Source organism: Girardinichthys multiradiatus, chromosome 7, assembly GCF_021462225.1.
Source record: "Girardinichthys multiradiatus isolate DD_20200921_A chromosome 7, DD_fGirMul_XY1, whole genome shotgun sequence".
NCBI lineage: Eukaryota > Metazoa > Chordata > Actinopteri > Cyprinodontiformes > Goodeidae > Girardinichthys > Girardinichthys multiradiatus.
In genome coordinates this window covers 49,083,807-49,107,505 of record NC_061800.1, presented here as the reverse complement: position 1 = coordinate 49,107,505, position 23,699 = coordinate 49,083,807, and the positions used below count along the sequence as shown (strand labels likewise).

The 23,699-nt window shown below is 43.7% G+C and overlaps 1 protein-coding gene across 2 annotated transcripts in view; it reads left to right on the top strand.

Moving 5' to 3' along the window:
- The window catches only part of LOC124871432 (inactive dipeptidyl peptidase 10-like), a 239,827-nt gene that overhangs the window by 183,317 nt on the left and 32,811 nt on the right, over positions 1-23,699 (top strand). For both annotated transcript variants that reach the window (XM_047370704.1, XM_047370705.1), the window contains exons 5-7: positions 482-556; positions 15,027-15,079; positions 18,823-18,904. In XM_047370704.1, coding sequence (XP_047226660.1) covers positions 482-556; positions 15,027-15,079; positions 18,823-18,904 — 210 coding nt within the window. The remainder of the gene's footprint in view (positions 1-481; positions 557-15,026; positions 15,080-18,822; positions 18,905-23,699) is intronic.

The window sequence follows — 23,699 nt, the reverse complement described above, 5'->3', positions numbered from 1 at the left end:
CTTCAATATGTAGATGTTCAAAGCTGGTGGAGACCCAGAGGACCTGTGGCCAGAGGAGGTTCTTACTATCATGTACTGACTTATGTTTCACCTCATTAAAAACCTTCTAGAGGTGCTTCTGCTGCTGCTGAGTGGACATACTGTCCTTCATGGTCCCATCACCTTAAACTCTTCTTTACTGAAGGACACAGAGGGAGACGTGTCCTATTCAGACAAACACTAGCAATAAATATTTGACCTTTGGAGATCTGGACCCTGGTGTGATATCAGTGAGTTATTTCCTCAGTGAACTGTGGAGAAGGTCACGTTGTGGCTGTAAGACCTGCTGTCAGCTTTGAGGGTTTCACCCACATTAACCTGCAGGTGTGGAAGAATGAGAAATAACAGCTGATTTATTTCAATCCTTTGTGTTGCATTGCCGAGTATAAAATATGAATTCTTCATATAATAACTGGTTTCTGTTTGTTCTGTTTCCCACCAGGTGAATTTCAACGTGGCGAAGTATTCTGTGTCTCCTGATCTGAAATATGTGCTGTTTGCCTACGATGTGAAACAGGTGAGTCCGTTAACCAGACCCACATCATCAGTAGCCTTCATCATGTTTTCATCTGCTGACCTCGACCTGCATCTTATGGTATCAGAGCTTCATGTTTATCTTCTGCTCTCTGCCCTGCATCATCTATGTGGGTTAAAGGTTGTGTGGAGACACAACCTCAGCTTTCATTTTATTTACATGATTTGATTTGACTGAAATAAAATGTTTTCACCTGCAGGGAACAAAGTCCGAGGATAATTATTTACATAATCAATTAATTAATTCAAATGAAAATTAATTTTTAAATTATTTCCTTTATCAGCTCTGAACTCTCTGCTTCAAATATATTTACGTCTTCAGGAAATAAAATTTTTTTTTTACCAGATAGGGGAAAAAGTACTTTAAAAAAATCTAATTTACATAAAATTTTTTCCCCGCGTGTCTTTTCTATCAGCTTGAACTGTTTGCTCTTTAAGTCCCATCATCCTCTTACAGCAGCCAAATCACCAGAATATTGTCTTAAAGCTATAAAGTTTGATTCTTGTTGAACATGGAGCTCCACAGGGTTCTGCTCTTGGTCCTGCTAGGTTGAAACATCTGGGACACATGAAGGAAATGATGTCTGGTTGCTTCCTGTATGCATTTAATCCTCTATTAAAAATGTGGGGAAGAGCAAAGAGAGAAGAGGAAGACATGCAGCAAATGACCCCGGGGTCAGGATTCGAACCCAGGACCTAGCCTCCATATATGGTGCATCTGCTCTACCGCTGATCCACATGGCGCCTAGTAGTTTCTTATGAGAATGAATTTTCTGGCAGCAGAAAAATCTCTGAAAAGATCAAACAAATTTTTCTACACTTTAACAAATCTGTTTTTCAGACAAATCAGTGAATTTTATTTAAAAATCAGCCCAAATTGGTAACTAAACCAGTTTAATTTGACTCTAAACAGGTTATTGAAATTAAGATTGACCTGTCAGGGGTTAAAGGTTAGGATAACACATCCCCATCATTTCACTGAGATCTTTTTTTTTTACCTGCAGCCACCTGAAAACCTGAAACACCTCACTGAACAAGTATCTACAGTCTCACAGGCCACCAGCAGATGATTAAAATTCCTCCTTGCTCCATGTGTGACCAGAAGGTCACGTTCATTCGCTGCAGGACGAAATCCAGCCCCAATTAGCAGCTTTCCATCAGAACAGAGAAGATGCAGAATGAGATATGCAAATGAGAAGCTCCACTGTGGAGGGGATCAACTGTGGGGATTAGTGACACGGCCATTAATCGGAGCTCATCTGCATATTCTGTAGAAAGGTTCAAAGTTTGGACTTATACAGCCACTTTCATTTTTAGCACAAAGGTATTCTGATGTCGTTCTGATGTCATTTGGGTTATTGGTCCAAAAATTGACACTGAGTTTAATTGGGGTCTAAATAAACCTTGGAATAAAATGTTATAAGTTACAAATATTCCTGGTTTAAAGCAAATTGGAAAACATTTAGAAGTTGTTAATTAATCAGAATCTCAACATTTATGACCAACGTTAATTTAGATCTGTCTGCTTAGAAATTTTACTGCCTACATTTATTTAAGGGGTTAAAGCAGAAACAGAGGCTGGAGATTCGGGGTTTGACTCTTTCATCACCCAGTCTGAAGTCACCGAGGTGGTTAAAAAGCTCCGTGGTGGCAAGGCTTCGGGGGTGGATGAGATCTCCCCTGAGTACCTCAAGTCTCTGGATGTTGTTGGGCTGTCATGGTTGACACGCCTCTTCAACATTGCGTGGCGGTCGGGGACAGTGCCTCTGGACTGACAGATTGGGGTGGTGGTCCCCCTTCATAAGAAGGGGGACCGGAGGGTGTGTTCCAACTACAGGGGGATCACACTCCTCAGCCTCCCTGGTAAGGCCTACGCCAGGGTATTGGAGAGGAGAGTCCGGCCGATAGTCGAACCTTGGCTTCAGGAGGAGTAGTGTGGTTCTAGTCCCGGCCGTGGAACACGGGACCAGCTCTATACCCTCTACAGGATACTGGGGGGGTTCATGGGAGTTTGCCCAACTGGTTCACATGTGTTTTGTGGACCTGGAGAAGGCATTCGACTGTGTCCCTCGTGATGCCCTGTGGGGGGTGCTCCAGGAGTATGGAATCGGGGGCCCTTTATTAGGGGCCATCCGGTCCCTGTACGAGCGGAGCAGGAGTTTGGTCCGCATTGCCGGCACTAAGTCGGACCTGTTCCCGGTGCATGTTGGACTCCGGCAGGGCTGCCCTTTGTCACCGGTCCTGTTCATAACTTTTATGGACAGGATTTCTAGATGCAGCCAAGGGCCGGAGGGGGTCTGGTTTGGGGACCAGTGGATTTCGTCTCTTCTTTTTGCCGATGACGTGGTCCTGCTGGCCCCATCTAGCCAAGACCTACAGCATGCACTGGGGCGGTTCGCAGCCAAGTGTGAAGCGGCTGGGATGAAGATCAGCTCCTCCGAGTCCGAGGCCATGGTTCTCGACTGGAAAAGGGTGGCTTGTCCTCTTCAGGTTGGAGGGGAGTTCCTGCCTCAAGTGGAGGAGTTTAAGTATCTCAGGGTCTTGTTCACGAGTGAGGGAAGAATGGAGCGGGAGATCGACAGACGGATCGGTGCGGTGAAGAGAGAGCTGAGTCGAAAAGCGAAGCTCTCGATTTACCGGTCGGTCTACGTTCCTAACCTCGGAGTAGAGCCGCTTCTCCTCCACGTCGAGAGGAGCCAGTTGAGGTGGCTCGGGCATCTATACCGGATGCCTCCTGGACGCCTTCCTCGGGAGGTGTTCCAGGCGGGAGGGGAGGAGGCCCAGGGGACGGCCCAGGACACGCTGGAGGGACTGTGTCTCTCGGCTGGCCTGGGAACGCCTTGGGCTCCACCCGGAGGAGCTGGAGGAGGTGTCTGGAGAGAGGGACGTCTGGGTGTCTCTGCTGAGTCTGCTGCCCCCCCCGACCCGGTCCCGGATAAGCGGAAGACGACGAGGACGAGTAAGCAGAATAAATATCAACTGTGAGGAGGTGTCATTTCACAGAAAAAAATATTAAAGTTCTTCATGATGAAATGTTAAATACACAAAACTCAGTTCAAAGTAAATAAATCCAATAATTTCTGAGCAACACAAACAAACAAATGTTGATCAACTTTGAAGGATGCAAAAGCATTAAATGTTTGCTTCAGGAGTCATTATTTGCTCCTCCTCATTATACTGAAAATACTTCAACAGGATTGTTTGTTTGTGATGAACTAGAAAAACTTTATGTGACATTAAAACCAGCTAAATATGAATAAAACATGTGTTTATATTAGAGATTAAAGAACAGACAACAGCAGGTTCAATTTAAACATATTTTTCTTTGTTTTCAATGAATTTAATTGGATTCTTTAATTAATCCTTCGTGGCGGCCATCATGGTACCCTGGAAAACCACCACTAATGGTTTCATTTATTGACCGACTGAACTAAAAGTAATATTTAGTCATAAAGCATTTTATTATGGAGCTGTTCACATTAGAGGAGCAGAACGGCCTGAAGAGTAACCCATGAATGAAGTAAAAACCTAACTCAGCAGGAGAAGTTGTATAGTAGTATTAGTAGTAGTAGCAGTAGTAACAGTATAGTATAATGGTAATATTAGTAGTAGTGGTCTGATTTAGTTTGGAAACTTGCCGGCTGATTAAAATGACTCCCAGCTCTTTAAGCAGCAGCCTTGATAAGAGCTGCTGCAGAAAGTTAAGAGGCTTAGTATGAACAGAAGGGGGATTACTGTGTCGTGTAATTCTTTGTTTCTGCAGAACCAGTGTGGTCCAGATCTGGCTTTTAAAGATCTTCCAGATCTTTCCTGCTGCTCGTGTTCTGCTATAAGAGGCAGAAACTGTAACCGTTGACAACCAAGAAAGAGAACAACCACAAAACAAATGTACAGTAAGCAGAACGTGGACGTGACGCTTCCGCAGCTAATTCTGTTCAAACATGTCAGTTCTTGATCTCTCCTGTGTCTCTCATGCGGAGCTGTAGACCCAGCTCTAGTTCAGTTGGAGATGTATGAACAGAACATCCTGTTAACTGAGAACACTCGTCTATTTCTCCCTAACTGTCGGAGATGTTGCACATGAATGTGACAACACAGATGAAGCGGGAGCCGATCAGCACTGTGCTGCCTGGTTCTGATGACTGCTGCGTTTTCTTTGCTCCACAGATTGTAAGCATGCTGTTAGCTTTGTAGCCTGGGAATGGACAGGAGGGATTCTGTCTGATTTAGTTTGGAAACTCATGACGACCCCTCATGACGACTATTAAATTGAGGCACGTGACGTCGCCCGGTACGCTGGAGCCGGGGTCCCACCCTGGAGCCAGGCCTGGGGTCAGGACTCGTTGGAGAGCGCCTGGTGGCTGGGTTGCTCCTCGCAGGACCTGGCCGGGCCAAGCCCGAACGAGAGACGCGAGGCCATCCCCCAGTGGGCCCACCACCTGCAGGGGGAACCGTGAGGGACCAGTGCAAAGAGGATTGGGCAGCGGACGAAGGTGGAGACCTCGGCGGCTTGATCCCCGGATGCTTTGGCTGGCTCTAGGGACGTAGAACGTCACCTCGCTGGGGGGGAAGGAGCCTGAGCTTGTGCGGGAGGTCGAGAGATATCGACTAGAAATAGTCGGGCTCGCCTCCACGCACAGCGTGGGCTCTGGAACCCATCTACTTGAGAGGGGCTGGACTCTCTTCTACTCTGGAGTGGCCCACAGGGAGAGGTGGTGGGCTGGGGTGGGTTTGCTTGTTGCCCCCCAGCTCAGCCATCTCGTGTTGGGGTTTACCCCAGAGAAGGCTCAGGGATGCGACACCCTTTCCGGAGACTCCAATATTCTGCTGGTGGACTTCAACGCCCATGTGACACCTTGAGAGGCGTGATCGGGAGGAATGGCCTCCCTGATCTGAATCCGAGTGGTGTTTTGTTACTGGACTTCTGTGCTAGTCACAGATTGTCCATAATGAACACTACGTTCAAACATAAGGGTCTCCATCATTGCACTTGGCACCAGGACACCCTAGGCAGGAGGTCAATGATCGACTTTGTTGTCGTCTCATCAGACCTTCGGCCGCATGTTTTGGACACTCGGGTGAAGAGAGGGGCTGAGCTGTCCACTGATCACCACCTGGTGGTGAGTTGGATCCGCTGGGGGAGGAGAAAGCCGGACAGACTTGGCAGGACCAAGCGCATAGTGAGGGTCTGCTGGGAATGCCTGGCGGAGCCCTCAGCCAGGGATGTATTCAACTCCCACCTCCGGGAGAGCTTTGACCAGATCCCGGGGGATGTTGGAGACATAGAGTCCGAGTGGAACATGTTCTCCGCATCTATTGTCGATGCTGCTGCCCGTAGCTGCGGCCATAAGGTCTGCGGTGCCTGTGCAATCCCCAAACCTGGTGGTGGACAACACCAGTAAGGGAGGCTGTCAAGCTGAAGAAGGAGTCCTATAGGCTGTGGTTGGCTTGTGGGACTCCTGAGGCGGCTGACGGGTACCGTGAGGCCAAGCGTGCCGCAGCCCCGGCTGTGGCAGAAGCAAAAACTTGGGCCTGGGAGGAGTTCGGTGAGGCCATGGAGAAGGACTACCGGTTGGCCTCGAAGCGATTCTGGCAAACCGTCCGCCATCTCAGAAGGGGAAGCAGTGCTTCGCCAACAGGAGTCTCAATCCTGCCATCAGGTATTCCCTGGTGGAAACAGAGGCTGGGGACTCGGGGTTGGACTCTTTCATCACCCAGGCTGAAGTCACCGAGGTGGTTAAAAAGCTCCGTGGTGGCAAGGCTTCAGGGGTGGATGAGATCTCCCCTGAGTACCTCAAATCTCTGGATGTTGTGGGGCTGTCATGGTTGACACGCCTCTTCAACATTGCGTGGCGGTCGGGGACAGTGCCTCTGGACTGACAGACTGGGGTGGTGGTCCCCCTTCATAATAAAGGGGACCGGAGGGTGTGTTCCAACTACAGGGGGATCACACTCCTCAGCCTCCCTGGTAAGGCCTACACCAGGGTATTGGAGAGGAGAGTCCGGCCGATAGTCGAACCTTGGCTTCAGGAGGAGCAGTGTGGTTTTCGTCCCGGCTGTGGAACACTGGACCAGTTCTATACCCTCAAGTGCGTTTCCTCAAGTGGAGGAGTTTAAGTATCTCGGGGTCTTGTTCACGAGTGAGGGAAAAATGGAGCGGGAGATCGACAGACGGATCGGTGCGGCTGCCGCAGTAATGGGGACGCTGTGCCGGTCAGTTGTGGTGAAGAGAGAGCCGAGCCGAAAAGTGAAGCTCTCGATTTACCGGTCGGTCTACGTTCCTACCCTCACCTATGGCCATGAACTTTGGGCCATGACCGAAAGAACGAGATCCTGGATACAAGCGACTGAAATGAGCTTCCTCCGTAGGGTGGCCGGGCACTCCCTTAGAGATAGGGTGAGGACCTCGGCCATCCGGGAGGAGCTCGGAGTAGAGCCGCTGCTCCTCCACATCGAGAGGAGCCAGTTGAGGTGGCTCGGGCATCTATACCGGATGCCTCCTGGACACCTTTCTCGGGAGGTGTTTCAGGCACGTCCCACCAGGAGGAGGCCCAGGGGACGGCCCAGGACACGCTGGAGGGACTGTGTCTCTCGGCTGGCCTGGGAACGCCTTGTGCTCCACCCGGAGGAGCTGGAGGAGGTGTCTGGGGACAGGGACGTCTGGGCGTCTCTGCTGAGTCTGCTGCCCCCCCCGACCGGGTCTCAGATAAGCGGAAGACGACAAGTACGAGGATCCTGTGAGGAACTTCCACCATCCTGCAAATATCTCAACCTCCTAATTTTACTGGATGAATCTCAGAAAGGTCGATGAGATTCATTAAATCTGAGGAAGGTGACTGGTGCTGTTAGGTCAAACTGAGAAGACAATCACTAACAGTTTAAATAAGACCTGCAACCACAGTAGTGAGATCCATTAGTTCATGTTGTATCCAACCAAAACCTCGCAGCTTCTTTCCTAATTGTTACCAGACCTGGTTTTTATGACCTAGATCCATCCATCCATCCATCATCCATCCATCCATCCATCCATCCATCCATCCATCCATCCATCATCCATCCATCCATCCATCCATCCATCCATCCATCCATCCATCCATCCATCTGCAACCCAGGTTATTTTCTTAGTCAACTTTTTGAGCTACCTGAATGCCTCAAAGGTAAAATGAAACTTAAGTTGATGCAGCTCTAAATTCCAAGGACCCTTAAACGCCTCACAAATACTGCAGAAGTCTACACCACGTTGCTGTACTGTGTTGTGTGAGGAAAAGTTTACAACTTCTTAAAATATCAGTTGCTGAACAGAGCAAAGACACACTGGTTGTGCACTTTGTACTTCTAAATGTTTTAGAGGTGCGTTGGGGTCGGTTGTGTGCTAACAGACATAGATGCTTGTCGGGAAAAAAACGCAGAGCAAGTTAGGTTGAAGATACTCTCTGGTGAGTTCTAACCTAAAGTATCTTGGAGAGTGTTAGTGGGACATGTTTAATTAGCTACCTGTTCTTCTAGATTCCACTTGTGAAGTATATTGTGCCATGTGAAATATTTTATACTCCATAGAAGCATTTTCATCCATGGACATCTAGGACCTACCTTGCCCTGGACTGACACCATTGATTGGTTCTTCCATATCTGGATACAGGTTCTACGAGATGTGTTCTGCCGAGGGATGTGGTAGGAACAGATTCAAGGAATTGCGATCGTTATAAAGACGTTAGTTTTCCAGGTTTTGAGAACTGCCTTACTTTTGTCTTTGTGCATATTTTTCTTTTTTTTTTGTGGAGGGGAAACTCCACCACTTATGGAACTGGGAATAAAAAAAACTGAAGAATGCCAGTTTGTTTGTTATTTGATCCCTTTTCAGAGAATACTGTAAAAACAAAATCTAAACTGTGAAGGGTGAAACGCAATTTTTCGTCCCAGAGAATGTCTTATTTTGCTTGTAATTTGTCAGTATATTGAAGTACCTTTGCAAATATTTTTAATACATTAATGTTTTTTTCCTAAAAGGGTGTAAGGTGTGTTTCTTGTGGGTTGGAGGATTCTAAGCTCTTGCCAAGAGCAGCTCCTACCAATCTCCTTACCAGAACCAAGTGATTGATAACCTGTAGATAAGAAGCAAGATTTCTAAGTATACCTGGTAGTTCATGAATATGATTCTCTGAAGCTGTTAACTAAGTTCTGATACAAGTAAGGTCTAACAGGTTAAAACCTAGAACATACTAAACAACTATACGGGTTACACATCCATCCATCCATCCATCCATCCATCCATCCATCATCCAACAATCATCTCATTTTGAACGTGACTAAAACAAAGGAGATGATTGTAGATTTTAAGAGAAACAGGAATAAGTCAAAAACTATTTCTATCATGGGAGAAGAAGTGGAGGTGGTGGAGGAGTATAAATACCTCGGTGTTCACCTGGACAACAGACTAGAGTGGAGATGCAACTGTGAAGCCATCTACAAGAAGGGTCAGAGCAGACTGTACTTCTTGAGGAAGCTTAGATCCTTTGGTGTTTGCAGCAAGATGCTGCATATCTTCTATAAGTCTGTTGTGGAGAGTCTGATCTCTTTATTAATTCCCTTTGGGATTAATAAAGTATTTTTGAATTGAATTGAATTGAATTGGATCCATACATCCATCCATCCATCCTGTTTATGTCTGACATGCATGAGGAGATGTTCTGTTATCTGTTCTGCTTCAGCATTTTGGTTCCACTTGTTTGATGCTTTTCTCCTTTCTTCTGTTATGTGTTGCAACATAAAACATCAAGCCTAGCTGTAGCACCTCCATAGTTATGACGGTTAGTTAGGTTTTATTCTGTAAAGCTGAGTGGGTCTAAACTCCACAGGGATGTCAAAGTCTCATTACCAGTAATCAGCTGTGGCTCCCAAGGATGGAACGACCAGTTAGTAGGTTTAGTGGGTAATTACTTTTTCACACAGGGTCATGTTGGTTTGGATAGATTTGTTCCCCTAATAAATTAAATCATGATTTGAAAACAGCTTGTTGCTTTTACTCAGGTAATCTCATATTAACATTAGTTTGATCTGAAACATTTAAGTGTGATAAACCTAAATATTTTATCACAGTGCTGTAATAGCCCTCAGTTACCAATAATCCTTAAAAGACAAAAACAGCAACAAACAATACTTTTAACTTCAGGATCATGTTATGAAACTAATATCAAGCTCATAATTTTAGTGCTGGGTTCAGCAAAGCCCAGTTCTCAACAACCTGAGAGACCAACCTTTGTAGAGAATCTCAGCTATCTCCATCAACAAAATCATCTGACAACCATGATTTCCTTCAGCTGCAACATGCTGATCTTAAAGCAATAGAATAACATTAGCGTAGCAGTGATCGCAAAGATCACTGAAGGATGATTTAACGGAAGCAAAGAATGAAGAAATAAAACAGGTCTAGGAACCCAACCCTGTGGAGCTCCAAACCTACGAGTAACTAAAGAGGATGTGAAGAAAGAAACAAGAACCTTTTGTTTCCAAGATTAAAATGTCATTTTAGGGCAGCGCGTAGCACAGTGGTAGAGCAAGAACCTCATATATAGAGGCTTTTAGAATCAGAACCAGCTTTAATTACCAAGTTTGTGACACAAACAAGGAATGTAACATCAGTTCCACTTTGTTCTCAGTCAAGACATTTTAATCGGAAATATATAAAAATAATTGTTGGAAATGTAATGTTTGTTGTGTAAAAATGTAAATATGAATATATATATACGGTGTTTTTACAAAAGAAAAATAAATGGCTGAATTAGTGCAGATAAGCCTGGTATGGGTCTGACTGTTGGTGTCCATCAGAGAAACAGACCGTCTCTGTGGAGGCCGGGCTAACAGCACTCTGTAGCGCCACCTGAAGGTCAAAGCCTAGACAGTTTATGTGCAGGGTGTGTGGGGTCTGCAGAGATCTTAGCTGCCTTTTTCCTGACCCTTGACCTGTATAAGTCCTGGATGGAAGGAAGGTCAGCTCTGATTATTCTCTCTGCAGACCTGATTATTCGTTGCAGTCTGGACCTGTCCTGTTTAGTGGATGAACCAAACTAGACTGAGATGGATGAAGACAGGACAGACTGAATGATGGCAGTGGAGAAGATGACCAGCAGTTCCTGTGGAAGGTTGGACTTCTTGAGATGCCTCAGGAGGTACAGTCTCTGCTGGACCTTCTTCTGAACACTGGTGGTTCTAACCTCACCAGTGGACTAGCCGATCCACTTCAGACCAACAACAGTGGTGTCATCTATGAACTTGAGGAGTTCCATAGGCGGATCTGCTGAGGTTCTTTCATGGGTCTACAGGGAGAAGAGGAGTGTGGAGAGAACTCAGCCCGGGGGGTTGCCCCAATCTCACTCGGCCCATTTCCTGTCTGAAAACACAGAAAACAGCGGCTGCTGCTGCATGCAAACCCGGTCATTCAAAATATTTTAATATATAGTATACCGGGCTAAAGAACAGCTGGAGATATTCAGGAGGAACTCTACTAGAAGATCCAATGTTTAAAACATGGCTTCCTTTAACTGGATGCTGTTAGAAAGTAAAGCTCTCTTTCTTTGGCGTTCTGATGGATTACAGCCTCTCGTGAATAAATCTGTATTTAGCAGTAATAAGCCTGATAGAAGCTCATGATCTCTGGGATCTCTGGGATTATTGTTTGTCAGAACCCATGTAAATTATGTGCAGAAAGGACATTTAGAGTTCTGTTCAGATGTCATTATTTGTTTGATGGCTTGTAAACATGTTCCCCTCCGATCCAAATGAGCCACAGTCATGCGTGTGTGTGACTGACAGGCCCCAAATTTACTCATCAATGCAGAACCGAACTGAATGGTACCATTTGTTCTGTTTTATAAGGCACCAAAAGAAAACTTTGCATCTTTCCTCCGACTCTGCCTGCCCAGCCATCAGGATAATAAGAACAGGAGTTGAAACCCTCACCAGTTTTCATTTTCATTTTATTGATGAGTTCATACCATCTAATAACCGCTACTAATGAGCTGAATGGAAGCAAGGCAAACATGAGAGAAGACAACAGGAGCAAGTCTGGAGGTTGAGACTGAAAACTAAAACCCTCCTGGTACAGAAGGTTCTGGTGGAGAACAACAGCAACCTTCTGTTTGTCTGGAAACATGTCCAAACCCAACTGTCTCCTACTGAGTGGAAACACATCAAGGTCTCTAATTATTCCAGTAAAACTGCATGTTGAGAAGGTGGAAGATCTGACATGTTCAGCAGAGGTGGAGAAGAATCTGAAACCATACATTTAAAAAAGGTGAAATGTATTTTATATGACCTGTTTTCTCCTGTCCTCCAACATCTAATCCAATTAAAACATTGAATAAACTTTATTTTGTCGTTGCTGTCCTGAACACAGTGTTTGTGTTTATTACAGTTACCTAAAAGAAAATAGAAACTGTTTTTATTGTCACTTTTATAGATACTTGTCATCGCTTTAGGTAAGTGTCTGACCCACATGCAAAACCTCACTCAGGAGCAAATCAGTTCTTTAGAAAAAAGGTTTATTTTCACAGCACAAAATAAGTTCAGGTCTTTCTCAGGTCAGCCAACCACGGGAGGACTCAAAGGCTTCTTGGTTTCTCTGGGGAAAGAGAGAGTGGTTACTCCGGGAAGGTCTCTTGAAACTGTGTGACAAGTTTCTTGCTTACTGGGTTCCGGGCAGGTAGACAGTTCACGGAGGTTACAGAAGAGGTTGGGAATCCGGGAGTCCAGGGGGTCTTGGGGAGCCAAACCAGACAGCGAAAATGAATAAGATCCAACAGTAGGTAAGTGATCCAGGTTAGAACACGGTTCCGGATAAGTGGACACGCCCACACATCACAGGTACACATGGGCAAAACACTGGTGCAAAGGACTGGTGGCTTGGTTCCAAAGTACTCCAAGGCATCCACAATCAGGTGAAGATCAGGGACACCTGTGGAAGGAGTACACCTAGCGGCTCGAGAGAGACCTCTGGTGGACAAGATATTCCCAAGCCCCAACAATATTAGAAAAAATACTAGAAATATATCACGATAAAACCTGACGTCCGCCTCTGGCATCAAAGTAGTTTTTGTTCTGCCGATTAAAGTTTCTGCAGCTTTATTGAAACATCCAGAAGATAAACTCAGCTGGTGGTTCCAGATCTTCTAATTTACCTGCAGGTCCTTGTTTCAGTGTCGTTCATGTGTGAACCTCTGTCTGAGTTCCCTTTCAGCCTGAGGTTAGAAGGTCCTGTGGTGTTTCAGCAGTAAACGCTCTGTGCTCCTCAACTCAGATGTTCATGTCTGCCTCTTCACAGGAATTCATTTAAAAAGGTGAACCAACACCTGCACTGATGGCTTCTTGACCTCCAGTCCTCTTAAAACTCCTGGATCAGCAGGACACTTGGCTAGTTTTGTTCTCCTCTGAACACACCTGGCTTTGGAACAAGAAGATAAACAGTCGACAGTTCCAGAGGTTTTAGAGGCACGGAAAGATTAATGAAAACTATTTACGGATTAAAATAACATGAAGCCTTCAGATTGGATGTTTGCAGCAGGCTGAGTGACTGTTAATATTGTTCAGCAGTCGGACCCATCCGGCCTGAGCTTGCTCTGCAGATTCCTGTGTTCCTGTTGGGTCAGTGGAGCCCGTTTTAGGGAGAAACGGGAACAATAACACGAAGCTTCAGAGTTTTATTACTCAGCATCTGTAAGGCTGCGTCTCCGTGGAAACCAGATGATTTGAGGATGCTGAGCTCTGTCGGCTGCTTCTGACCCATTGTTAGGAAGCCTGGTTGTTGCTGTTTTACTGACGTGGGTTCTGATTGGTCCAGGGAGCTGCTGGGCTGATCTGACAGGAGGAGGGTAGACTTCCTGTATTTGGTGAGAAAAAGCTGTTTCTCTGCTTGTTTCACACAGAAAAGATGGGCTCTGCAGGCCTGAAGTGGATCAGAACTGGTTTATTCTAATAACATGATTATGGGTCTCTGTTGGGCTGCAGATGAATTGGACCAAAATAATCTCCACTCAACAAAACACTTTCCAACCTGCTGAATTAGAGCTAAAAGCTCTCCAGGCTCCTGTTTGAGCTTCCAGTCCATCTGCCTTCTCTCCCACCACCTCTTTGTTTCCCAGGTGCTGAATTCCCAAACCAGCTTTTCCATTTCAGGCAATTTTGTCGGCCAGATTTAGTTTGTCCTCAGTGAGTTCTGTCGTGTTTTACAGACTTAAAGCTTGTCATCAACGATGGTTTTGTGTTTCAGTTGAATTTATTGACCTTAGCAGCCTCAGGCTAGAACCACACTGTGGTGCTGGATCCACTGGTGGTACCTGAGGTCCCTCTAGTAATTATGACCTGATGAAGTGTGACTATAGTGAACCAGGACCACGAGGTGATTGTTCTTATGGGCTATGTCCCTTAACTTCAGAAGTTGGAACTAGAATCTAGGAATGACATGGACCCAACTAAACTGTGTTCTAGCTCTAAGCTGGGAAGGCACTGGGATCTGCTCAGTGGTATGCCTAGTAAACATGCTACTGTTAGCAATGCAAGCTAATAATATACTTATCAATTTGCACAAACACTGAAACATGTTCACTAAAGCAGATTTAATCAGATTGATTTAATCTGAAGGACAAATACAGTTTAGCTGCAGTAAATATGTGGTGGCCATGTTGGATTTAGAAGTCAGGGTTGGTGAGAAGCTTTAAATCTGGGAATTCGGACTTCTGTTCAGTGGTGTGAGTTAAAACAGAATAATTATGCTGCATACTCCAAACAATCAAGCAGCATCGATTTATAAGAACATTGTTGTTCTGTTGTCTGGTTTTAAAATGTCCAGAACCTCAAATCATTGTTGTGTCCAGAAACACACCTTTAAGAACTGATCTCCTTCACAATTTGACGTTTAATAAAGTTTAATAAAATGATTTCAGATCTGCCTGAATGCCTTGAAGACAAACGCTCCCCAGCAACTTTATTAGGTATATATACAATATATTTCCATCCACCCATCCATCCCTCCATCCACCCATTCTTCCCTCCATGGTTCTGAATATCTGGTGTAGGTGCTGATGTTCTGTGCTGTGTAGAAGCCTCTGCTCTGTGCCAGAACTGCTGGTGTAGCTGTGATTGCCACGGTGCAAAGATTTGTTTTGTTCTCCACCCTCCGGCAGACAGCTTCATGATAAAGGCCTCCCTCCGTCTCTTTCCTGCAGCAGCTCTCTACCATGATGTGTTCCTCAGATGGAATTAAAATGTCTCGTCCCACAGCTGTCACCCATGCAAATGAGATTGTCCACTGATTGTATCACAGAGAAAAGCTGGCAGTCAGTTTTGATACTGAGCTCCTTTGAATATCTTCTCCTGATGTCATTATTTGTGGCACTGCTGCTCGCTCTGAAACATTTCAGTCATCTTTCTCTATCTCTGTACCTTTGTTTGTGTTTCTGCAGGTTTACCGCCACTCCTACATGGCCTCCTACAGCATCTACAACATCCACACACGGTGAGTAGTTTAAACCAACTCTTGGAAACAGCAACCTGCCATGAGAGCCGTGGGAACCTCAAGATGAAGGACAGAGGACCTTGCTAAGCGAGAGAAAAGCAGATGTTTGTCCTGTTCCAGATGTTGGAAACCAAGGGCGTAATTTTGCAAGGGGGTTAGGGGGGTTATGAGCCCTCCAAAAATCTGATCAAGTCAATATGATCCCCCAATATAATAACATCATTTGATTTACAAATAAATAATGCATAAATAACTTGTTGTTTTCTTTTATTTTCATTTGCCAGCAAAATAACATCATCATCTGGTAAACTTACATCCCTCCTCCTCCCAAAAAGTTGGTACCACCCAACCCGTTTTCTCCACCAAGCATTCACTGTTTGCTGTATTTTTGATTCAGTCACTGGTGAGAGTGGTTGTATTCTCAAAAAAGCAGACAGACAACGATTTTTCACTGTTGGTCGACACCTTGTAAAAAGCAAAAATAAAAATGAGGTAAATATATGTATATATGTATTGTTAAGTTAGTTTTCTCTATGCCGCTCACACACATCTGTACACCCAGACACACTGAATGGTGGTGCATGTGGACTAGCTCCTAAATACAGTGGTACCCAGGTGCTTTGTTAGACCTGTCACTTGGACCTCTGAGGCTGAAGCTCCAGATGTTTTCAGAACAGACCCGAATCTCATGAAAGAAGACATTTAGGAGTTCATGTCTAAAAGATGCATTAAGCCCCAAAATGACAGACTTCACATTTTTATTAAAAACAATCCGATTTGTTTCCATTGTGTTCCATATAATCACTGTCCGCTCCACCTAACCTGACAATGAATCTAAAGGAAAAGAAGGCAAAACATGGTTATTTGCACACACGCTGTACTGCGACTGTGCAACTACACGCAAAGACTCAGATGGACTCGCAATTTGTCCATTCTGGAGAAGTCCAGAACAGCTGTTCGGTCCAGGAGCGTCAGCCTGCCTCATTAATCACCCGAAAAGAGTGCATCAAACAGGGCTACAACAGGGGAGAGGGCTGATTTCAGAGCAGCCGTGGAGCCAACCAGAGACTGGGAGCCTGGTGGGGGTGTGGGCACCCAGGAATAGGTGGAGGCAAAGCGGCTTGACCCAGACTGAAGTTAACGTTAAACCTGAGAGCTGGCTCACAGTGGGCTAATTGTAAGCTGGCGCTAATCACTGATTCACCCAGCAAGACATGAGGTAGAGGTTCACTAATGAGCATCATCAGGTCATGATGAGGGACTTTTACCTGAGCTACAGGTGAAGTTAAATGGCCTGAAACAGTAGAACCATCTCTGTGAGCTTCTAGCTGGATCTGCATCATGATGTGAAAAATATCTGATCTTGAGTCAAAAGGTTCATGAAAGGAGGAACATATTTTAATGAAATGTTGGGATAGCTCACAGCATAATTAAAATAAATAAATGTGTTTTTAGGGGGTTACCAATCCATTAAATCTAAAAAAAATCTATTTTATAGCAGTTTTCTTTTTAGAAATGACAGAAATTATGACAATGGAGCCTCAGATGTGGGAGAGTAAAATTTACAAAAGTTATTTACATAGATATGAAAAGAAGCACATTTATTTGAGCCACAGTACACATTTATTATGAAGTTTTTGAAACATCACAATGCAGCATTCATGGATATGAAAGTGCCCTAAAAATGTTAAATATTTGGTTCTGTATTAGAAAAAAGACAAAGTAAAAGTAAGCTTTTTATTAATTGCTGAACTGATGTGGAACAGAAAAAACTGCAGAGTAAATACAACGAAAACAGGAAAGAAAATCACAGTAAAACCATTAGAATAAATTTCTAAAACAGGAACACAAAATTAGCCTGACTCCTTTTACAAAAGTAAATGATTCAATGAATAAACAACTAGGCTGAGAACTTAACCCCCTAATGCTAGACCCAAAGTTACGCCCTTGGTGGAAACTCAGACTAGTGTTCATGCAAACATCAGCTTCAGGGTCTCATGTGTTGAGATAACTTTAGATTTTGATGGATGTATTCCTACCTAGAGCCAGATGTCTGCAGTAATGTGGGTGTTGCTCAGGTATGTTGTGGTAAAGAAGGATTTTCTGGTCCATATACATACCAGGAGGACTTGGATCATGACTGAAAGAGAGAGATCCTAGATACATGGAATGAGCTTCTTCTGTAGAGGCCAGAAGGTGAGGAGGTCCATCATCAGAGGGGACCTTACCATTGTTGCTCCTCTACACTGAGGGAGTCCTTTAAGGTCGAGATCTGATCCAGATGATTTATAGACACATTACGCAGAGCCACATCTTCCTGGAAGATCTACACCCAGCAGCCACCAGTAGGCGCACCTCTTCTATTGCTTGTTGACACAATCAGCCAATCACACGGAAGCAACTGGTTGCATTCAGGCATCTAGATGTGGTGAAGACGACCTTCAGAAGTTCAAATTGAGCATCACAATGAGGAAGAAGATAGCATGGTTGATGGTACCAGACAGGCTGGTCTGAGTATATCAGAACCCGCTGGTCACACAGAACCATCTCTCAGGTTTACACAGAATTATTTGAAATCCAGTAAGCTGCAGCTGTGTGGATGAAGATGTCTTGTTGAGGTCCCAGGAGAATGGTCCAACTGGTTCTGGATGATGGGAATTCACTAGTAGCTCCAATAACCACTGGCTTCAACCAAGGTCTGCAGAACACCATCCCTGAACACTAAACACGTGGAAACTGGAATCAGATGGACTACAGCAGCAGAAGACCACACCTGGTGCCAGTTCTGTCAGCAAAGAACAGGAAACTACAGGTCCAATTCACTTAGAGTCTGAAAATAACAGGTCTGAAAACATTTCCTGGTCCGATGGGATGTGATTGCAGCTACTGGTCACAGAGACGCTATTCCCATCTCTCCATGAAAAATCCCAAAGATAACAGAGTCTAACAGACAGAAGATTTTAGGCAATCCACCCGGTCAGCTCAAAGACGATGCATCTATCAGATTCTGGGTCAGAATCTACATAGAACCACAGAAGCTGTGGTTCTTCTGGCCTCTCGACACCTATGAGCTGCTTCTGGGTTACCAAGATGTGGAAAAAGACACTTTCAACCCTTTTGTCATGTCCATCGTTGAGGAGGAAGAGGAGGATGTTTCCATTACTTCAGCAGAGGAAGCTTAGATTCTCAGTAGCAGCCAGGGTTCAGTTGTGGATGAGATTCACCCTGAGATGCTGAAGGCTCTGGAGATGGTAGATGAGCCTCCTCAGTGTCATATGGAGAACTGGAACATCTCATTCTACTCTCTTCTGAAGTGGGACCGCTTTAAAATCCAGGGGGAGCTGGAGAGTACTGGTGATGTTTCTTTCTTGGACCTGCTACCTCAGCCACGGGATCTCAGAAAGACAGATGACAACAGACAGAAGGTGGATGATTTTCAGAAACAGTTCATCTAATGGAGTCTTTATTTAGACCTGCGTGTGGTCCTCAGCTTGTGCTCTTCCCTGATTTCTAAGCACACTAAAGACGGTGTATGTTTTTAAACAGAACATTAAAAGTCCTTTGGACAGCCTCAAAAAGTATTGATGAAGACCACTCTAGAAAGAGATCATGGTTGGTTTTAAGGTTAAAACCACAATGTGGTGCTGGTTCGGTTCTGTAGCCCTCATCTATGGCTTCACATGCGCATGAATACCTAAACCACCAGAACAGGTTTGAGAAGAAATATTTGTGCATTTTTTCAGGGAGGTTTGGGAGCTGGACCCTCCTGAGGTGGTGAATTCAGTCCTGCAGTACGCTGCTTGGGGAGTTGCAGGCCAACAACTGGTGAGATTCAAACGACGAGACGTTTTTCTGCCTAAAACATCAAAGTTTGATGTACTTGTCTCATAGTTGTTAAAGTGAAACACAAGCGAGACGCTGCTAAAGGTGCTTTCAGGAGTACATGAGTCAGACCTTAAACTGGCAGACTGACGTACTGTGGAAAATATTTATCCTTGACATTAGACATCATTAGACATCTGCTTCATCCCTGGAGACATCATGTCTCATCAGCATATCTGTTCCTGAGCCATCTCTGCTCCAATAATGTTCTCAGGTTCACGTTTTAAATACTAATTTTAGGCAAATTTCCTTCCATCATGTCTATTTTAATGTATCTGCATCACACAGAAAGCTGAACGGCTTTTTGTTCACAGCGTGAAGTTTTTCAATTCAATTCAGTTTATTTATTTATTTATATAGCACCAATTCACAACACATGTTGTCTCAAGGTTCTTCACAAAGTCAGGTTCATACATTCCAATTAATCGTGACCATTGAACAGTTCAGTCAGATTCAGTTATTTATTCAAATTGGATAAAAAGTTTTTCTATCTAAGGAAACCCAGCAGATTGCATCTGTAATGGAAATTCTTTTATAAGCATTCCAAAGTGTATGACCTTTAGGTTTACCTCACTCCTCAGAACATCTGTGTTAGAGGAGGAAGCTGTAAAACCCATTATCAGAAGTTTAATGGTTAAAACTCATGCTTTAGGGTGATATCTCGGGAGGGACAGATGGGTTCCTAGATAACTTTGTCACCTCTGAACCCGAGAAGGGTCTGGGGTCATAAAACACAGACTCTTTGAAGTTGAGATAACACTGTCATGTTCTGGTATAAATACTGTGTGTAAATGTTGATCGGGGCTCTGTTTCACTGACTAACTTCAGTGTCAGGGTCTTCAAACGCTGAATGCCTTTGAATAAAACTTATAAAGACAAAGTCCGGATTTTCTCTTGTTATGAGTCAACTTCTCTCCACTTTGATAAGAAAATTCCACAACACATCCAGTCAGTGACTTGCAGCATTCACTCCTCCTGGATGAGCATGTAGAGACAGTGGACAGTCACTGGCGTTGACTTTGCAGCAATCCCTCATACTGAGCATGCATGTAGCGACAGTGGAGAGGAAAAACTCCCTTTTAACAGGAAGAAACCTCCAGCAGAACCAGAACCAGGCTCAGTGTGAGCGGCCATCTGCCACAACCCACTGGGGGTTTTAGAGAACAGAGCAGAGACACAAAGAGAACAAAGAAGCACTGATCCAGGAGTACTTTCTATGGGAAGGAAAAGTAAATGTTAATGGATGTAGCTCCTTTAGTCGTTTCATCTAGAAAGAAAGAACAGATAAACTCTGATCCAGTTTTCAAGGTTAGAGTCTGAAAGAGAGCACATAGAGTTAGTTACAGTAGAAGCTCAGTCAATGACTAAAAGACACCCTTTTATCAAAGTTTTGACAGGTGAACTTGTTAACTTAAGGGGGGTCATGGGGTCATGGGGATGGGGAGGTCATGGGGTAAACGGGGTGTGGCCAAGGGGCGTAACCGTGCATGCTGGTTGGATGTCGTCATTAGGGGCGATACCTTATTTGAGTCAATTATAATAAGTAAGTAAGTAAGTAAAATTTTATTTATATAGCACCTCTCAAGACACAGATCACAAAGTGCTTCACAACACTAAAACAAATTACAATTGGAATAATATATTTATATATGTAAAATAGAAGAAGATAAGATAAAATCAAAAATAAACTAACCAAACGCAAGCCTAAAAAGATGAGTTTTTAGCTGTTTTTTAAAAGACACCGCCGTATCCGCAGTCCTTATATACAAGGGGATAGAGTTCCAGAGACGGGGAGCTACTGTTGCAAAAGCTCTATCACCCTTAGTTTTCAGACAGAGGCATCATGGGAAGTCTGCTGCTACCCCCCTTTCCTCAGTTGCTGGAAGTCAGTTTAATGCAATTTATTTTGAAAGTTCCAGAAAAGTGTGTACCGGAGTTTTAATGTTGAAATCCATGGCTGGGTCCCAACACTATAACGGTTATGTGAAACACTACAATATTTCTCTTTAGAATGTTTTCAAATTTACCAATGTCGCTGAAAGTTACTGCTGTCTGATCATCTAAACCAGCCCTGTGTTGCCACTCCCTCCCCAGCTCTAAAGCTTGATTATGAGTAAGGGGAGGGTCAGACACGTGTGCAAGACTTATGGCAAAGCATAACTGATTACCGGTATTATCTACAATATACAGGTGGTGTATTTTCTTGTTAATCAGTTCACAGTCTAACGTTCCTGTAGCCTTACGTTTTGATCCTCCTGCAGCGTCATTAACTACCTGAAGAACAAATTCCTGGTTATTGTCTACAGGCACATCAGCATTTGACTGTACTAACTCGTCCAAAAAGTCCTCGAAAGCAGGCAGGATCATATTTCCATCATCGGTAATAGTAAATGTGACGTGACGATTGAGATTTTCACCCACTAATTCTACCTGTACAACATCGTTACATCTGGGTAAAGATCTTGCGGTGTCGGCTAATTCAATGAGAATACGCATGATGTTTGTATAGAATGCTGCTAGATATGGAACGTTACCCAGACAGGGCGGCGGGATGGTAAAAGGTCTCCTTATTTCATGGTTATTAAAACGTTCACATTCAACAACTGCAGGAGGATCTCCCTCAATCTGATCAGGGCTGATTGCAACCTCCTGACTGAAATTACCCCCATGCTGATCAGCAGTGTGTGATATTGAAGGATTTTGTAAGTTATCTGATTCATTTTGATGACTGTCAGGTGCAGAAGGTCTATTGAAATCTTTATGAGCCTGTTCTAGTAAGTTTAAAAAGTCACTGTGCTGATTTTGATTTATCACATCTTCACTGTGGTTGTCAACAGGAGATGCATCCTCATCTGAGCTGTAATCTGATACATGTGCAGCTATTGCGATTTCATTGAGCTCACCTACTGTGTCTCTTATTTCATCCAGGGCAAGTCTGATTTGGTTATCCATATTTACAAGAGCATAAGAAAAATCAAACAAACCAACAAAAAACCAACAAAATACAGGGATCAGTTGAGAATCGCCTTGATATCACCGGACAGTTTCTGTAACAGAGTCTGGCAAGCAGCCAAAGGCGTTAAGGATGACGCTTTATTATGACGGTCCTGTGCAGTCGTAGAAACTTTCTGTCTGCACTGTTGTTGTCCGGATCTCAATCGAATCTACCCTACCATCAACGTTACCTCTGTAAAGAGAATGAACAACAAAAAATATTGAAATAAACAAATTACAGTAAAAAAAAAGTGAATTCAAATTAATTCAGTAGGTAAAATAAGAATTAAACGTTCCACTCATTAAACCTCTAACTGCCGCTGCCTTTTGGCTGAGGTTAAATATTCTATGAAAACAAAATAAAATAAAGTTACCTTATGCTGCGCAGCACAGCACTCATAAATAAACAATTATAATAATAGTAGTTTTAAAATAAGCAAGTTTTTAATGGGGAAGTGAACCCTGATAACTTTAATACTCGTAGGCTTATAAACAAATTTTGAAATACTATTTTATCTTTTTTACTTACTACGGAGACGGGATTGTATGTTAATAGGTCCAGATTTCGCTTCTTGTTGCACTGAACTGATGCACTTGTGTGAAAAGTTGTCTTGATCTTTGAAAAGCGACCTTCTTTGGGTCAGTTTCAGGGTTGCATCTTTGGATGAATCTGTAAACAGACTTATATGATATTATTTTATTGAACTGTAGACAGTCAGATTATTGACGTACATATCAGCTAGGGAGAAAACAAGATGAGTCTTTATAGGGAATTATGCATGCTTAAAAATATATATACATCGATGTTATTGTTATTTTCATTTTATTTATTTTACTTACCTTCCACAGCTGATGGCTGTCCTTTGTTTATTCCAAGTTCATTATTGGCTTTAGTTTGCTTGATCAAATCTGCTTCTTCTTCTTCTTCTTCTTCTTCTTCTTTCAGAGATACGTCCTCCACCAAATCTGTAAACAGTTTTACCTGAGGGTTAAACAAGTCTATAATAACACATTCACCCGCAAAGAAAACAAATAGTTTTTTTGGACTTACTTTCTGGCCCGGCAGCAGCTGGCAATTTATCTGGTGTGTTTTCAGGGGAAATTATGATAATTTGCGGAGGGGTATTTAACACTTCAGATTCTCATTCTTTGATCAAAGAAAGTTCAGATGTGGTCGGGGTTTCTTTTTTGGAGATAAGCCGTCTTCTCAACTTCCAGCCGCTGAGTCCTCCAAAGTGATCATTCGGGTATACGCATCTCATTAAATCTATAGGTAGATTTGTTCAATGTTAGCTGATTTATTCGTTAACTGTAAAATGTTGTTGCACTTAACATTAATTACCGTATTCGGACTGTGTTAATATGAAATCCTCGAGATCATCAGTTGTGGGTTCTTGGAAAAAAGAAACAACATATATATAAATTAAACAATATTAGAGAACATTCACCTGCAATTAATGATTTCTTACTGCTTACTTACTTTTAACGATGGCATTGTACTTCTGAGAATCATTAGAAGCAGGTTGAGGGAGTTCAGCACCTTCTTTGTTTCCTGAAATATGTACCGACATTTTTTTTCCTGTACTAGTATTTTTTGCGTAACAAATTTAAACCATTTACCAGTACCAGACTTGACGCTGTTGACGATGTAGACAATTCTGATGCCTCTGCTCTGGGAGTACTGTGAAAGTAACGTGTTTTTTATTGCCAGCACCCTGAAATGCAAAAGAGGTCCAATTACCAA